Genomic DNA, 2,747 nt, shown 5'->3' on the forward strand with positions numbered 1-2,747 from the left:
ACAGAAGATACAGAAGTACAGTCCTTTGGCTCATAAATGTTATACAAGTCTACAGGAAACATCAAAGGACTGAAACATAAATTGAAATATTTATAATAATATAATATTGTGTTTGACACAAATTACAGGAAAATTCGCCTAAGAAGTTGTGTAGAACAGTGGCTGGCAAATGTAGAGAAAAGCATGTTTGAAATACTGAAAAAGTAAGTAGAGTCTGAGTGAAATACAAAAATTGCATACTATACATATGAATAAGTATACACATGAATTTGGCCAACTCTAATTCAAGTGAGACACACCCCAAGGAATCTCTTATAAAGTAGGTTTACACAGAGGATTCATGCTGACTAAATAGAAAAATAATCATTTCCAATCCTGCTATCAGTCTGTGCATGCGACTGTGGACAGCCTTCTGATGGCTTGTCTATCTGAGACACTCCCTCCACCTCTGCCACCTTCAGAGGGTCTGGTGGGCAGGACCCTAGTCACTCTTTACATTTATGCACTACTTCTACTTCCTGGAACTGCTGACTTGCTTTGTTCTTTTAGTGTTATTTGTATATGGTAATCTGTCATGAACGTCTACTTTTGGTGAAGGAGGTATCTCAGAGTGTGACCTTTTAAAACTAATTTAGCTGGCACAGTTTTATTCCACTTCTGATTATTTATTGCTCTTTAAAGAAAGGCTGCTATTATTTGCAAGCACAGCAGACTGCCACATAGCCCTGCTAGCTCCACCTTGCCCAGATCTCATCAGCAAGGTAGTATGACAAGGACCAGATGTCATCTTACCTGTAGGAAGGGATTGGTGTGTCATGACACTGTAGTGGTTGATACACTGTGTTAACTTGAGGAATTAAAAGCTTCACTAAAGGGGCTTAGCAATTCTACATCCTAGGGTGTGGAGGCCCCACCCTAGAATGACTCATCACTCAAAGGATATAAAATGGAAGTGAGAAAGGATGGAGAATTCTACTTCCTCAGAGGAGCTCTGGTCTTCACAGTAGGCATGGAGAGAACAAAGAGAGGAGGTTTGCTAGCCTCTGCCACAGCCACTGCTGTTCTCTTTGCTCTTTGCTATTTTCCTCTACAGAAATGGTTGTCCTCTGCTATGTGCAGCTCTGCCTTGGAGCCAGCCAAGTATGGGCTGAAACCTGCAGTAACTGTGAGCTAAATAACCCTTTCCTTCCTTCATTTTGGGTGTTGTGTATTTTGTCCCAGAAATGAGTAAAAAGTAACCAAGACAGACCCCAAGGCATTACTGCATAGAACATATACACATAATATATGTATCTATATATTTATAACAGATTCAACATATAATAAATAGTATGCATATATGCAGTATATAACATAAAATAATAAATAAAACAACATATTGTATAATAATAAAATTATAGAATGATTAAATTAAGCCAGTTAACACATTCGGTATTTTATATACTTGTTAATATGGGATTGTAGGGTGTGGGCAGCTCTCCATTAGGTTAATTTGATCTTAGCAAAAGAAGCTTTAGTTTAGCCTTCTCCACCTTTGTCAAGATGCTGTCATTCCTTTCCCACCTTAGTTTAGATGTTGTAACTCCTTCACTCTTTCCTCACCCTTGTTAACATGTTGTAAATATAGCGATAAAAGAAAAAGAGAACTAATCACAAAGAAGAATCCCATTGCCATGGAAACCAAGAAGATATTTAAGCAGAGACAAAACTAAGAACAAGGCTGGATGTGTTTGTAATCTGTAAGGATGGGGAAGCATGTTCAGACACCTGCCAGACATTTAAGATCTATAACCCAGATAGGCCAAATAGCTCAGCCGATTAAAGCACCTGCCTAGGCAGACACAGTGGCCAGGGGTTTGATCCCTGGCCTGCCCTGCCAGCCTTGCCCCCCAGGGTGCACTGGAGATGGCAAATGAGACTGGGCATGGTGGTGGTGCCTGTAATCCCCAGCGCTTGAGAGGCTGAAAACAGGCAGATCACTACGAGTCCGATCTATGTAGTGAGACCCTGTACACTAAAATAAAACCTATAGCCCTGGAAGGGTTTGATGGCTGCCTTTGTTAATAAACTGTTTTTTCCAATTTTCAGTCTGACATGGAAAAAAATTTTACCATTTCATGATGAGAACACTTAAAATTTACTCAATTTTCAGATCTAAACTGCACTATTAATTATAATCACATCCAAGGCATCACTGAAACTTCTTCCTGTTCCACTAAAAACGTGGTGCTTTGTGCAATGTGGTTACCTCCTCACCCATCCCTTCCGTGTCTCCCCATACTCACCACTCTACTTTCTTACCACCTCACTCTCTTAAACCCTCATGTGAGATTGTGCATTATTTGTCTTCTATGCTAGTTTATTCCACCTACCATATAGTTCTCAGTTCCATCTGTGCTGCTACAAGTGGTGGAACGTCCTTCTGAGTAGCGGTATGATGTTCCATAGCGCATGGGAACCACATATTCTGAATATAGTGCTCTGTTGCTTCCAGATTTTGGTCCCTGTGAATAATGCTGCAGTGTACAGTAGAGTTTAACTCTTTCTTTACCAATCAATTTCAGTTATTTTGCTATTGTGCTTAGTGGTGGGCTTGCTGAACCATATGTTAATTTTTTAATTTTTTGAGGAGCTGCCATTCTGTTTTACTTAATGGTAAAGTAAATGATATCCTGCAACTTTACTGAATTTATTAATCACTTGTAAAAGTTTTGGTGGCATTTTTAAGGTTTTCTCTCTCTCTCTCT

General features: G+C 39.5%; 1 protein-coding gene across 1 annotated transcript in view; it reads left to right on the forward strand.

The window, feature by feature from the left end:
• Dnah14 (dynein axonemal heavy chain 14) overlaps nucleotides 1-2,747 on the forward strand; it is a 394,744-nt gene that overhangs the window by 138,200 nt on the left and 253,797 nt on the right. The window contains 1 exon segment of the mRNA XM_012513730.1: nucleotides 129-203. Coding sequence (XP_012369184.1) covers nucleotides 129-203 — 75 coding nt within the window.

This window comes from Octodon degus, unplaced genomic scaffold (genome assembly GCF_000260255.1).
Source record: "Octodon degus isolate 3935 unplaced genomic scaffold, OctDeg1.0 scaffold00017, whole genome shotgun sequence".
Taxonomy (NCBI): Eukaryota; Metazoa; Chordata; class Mammalia; order Rodentia; family Octodontidae; genus Octodon; species Octodon degus.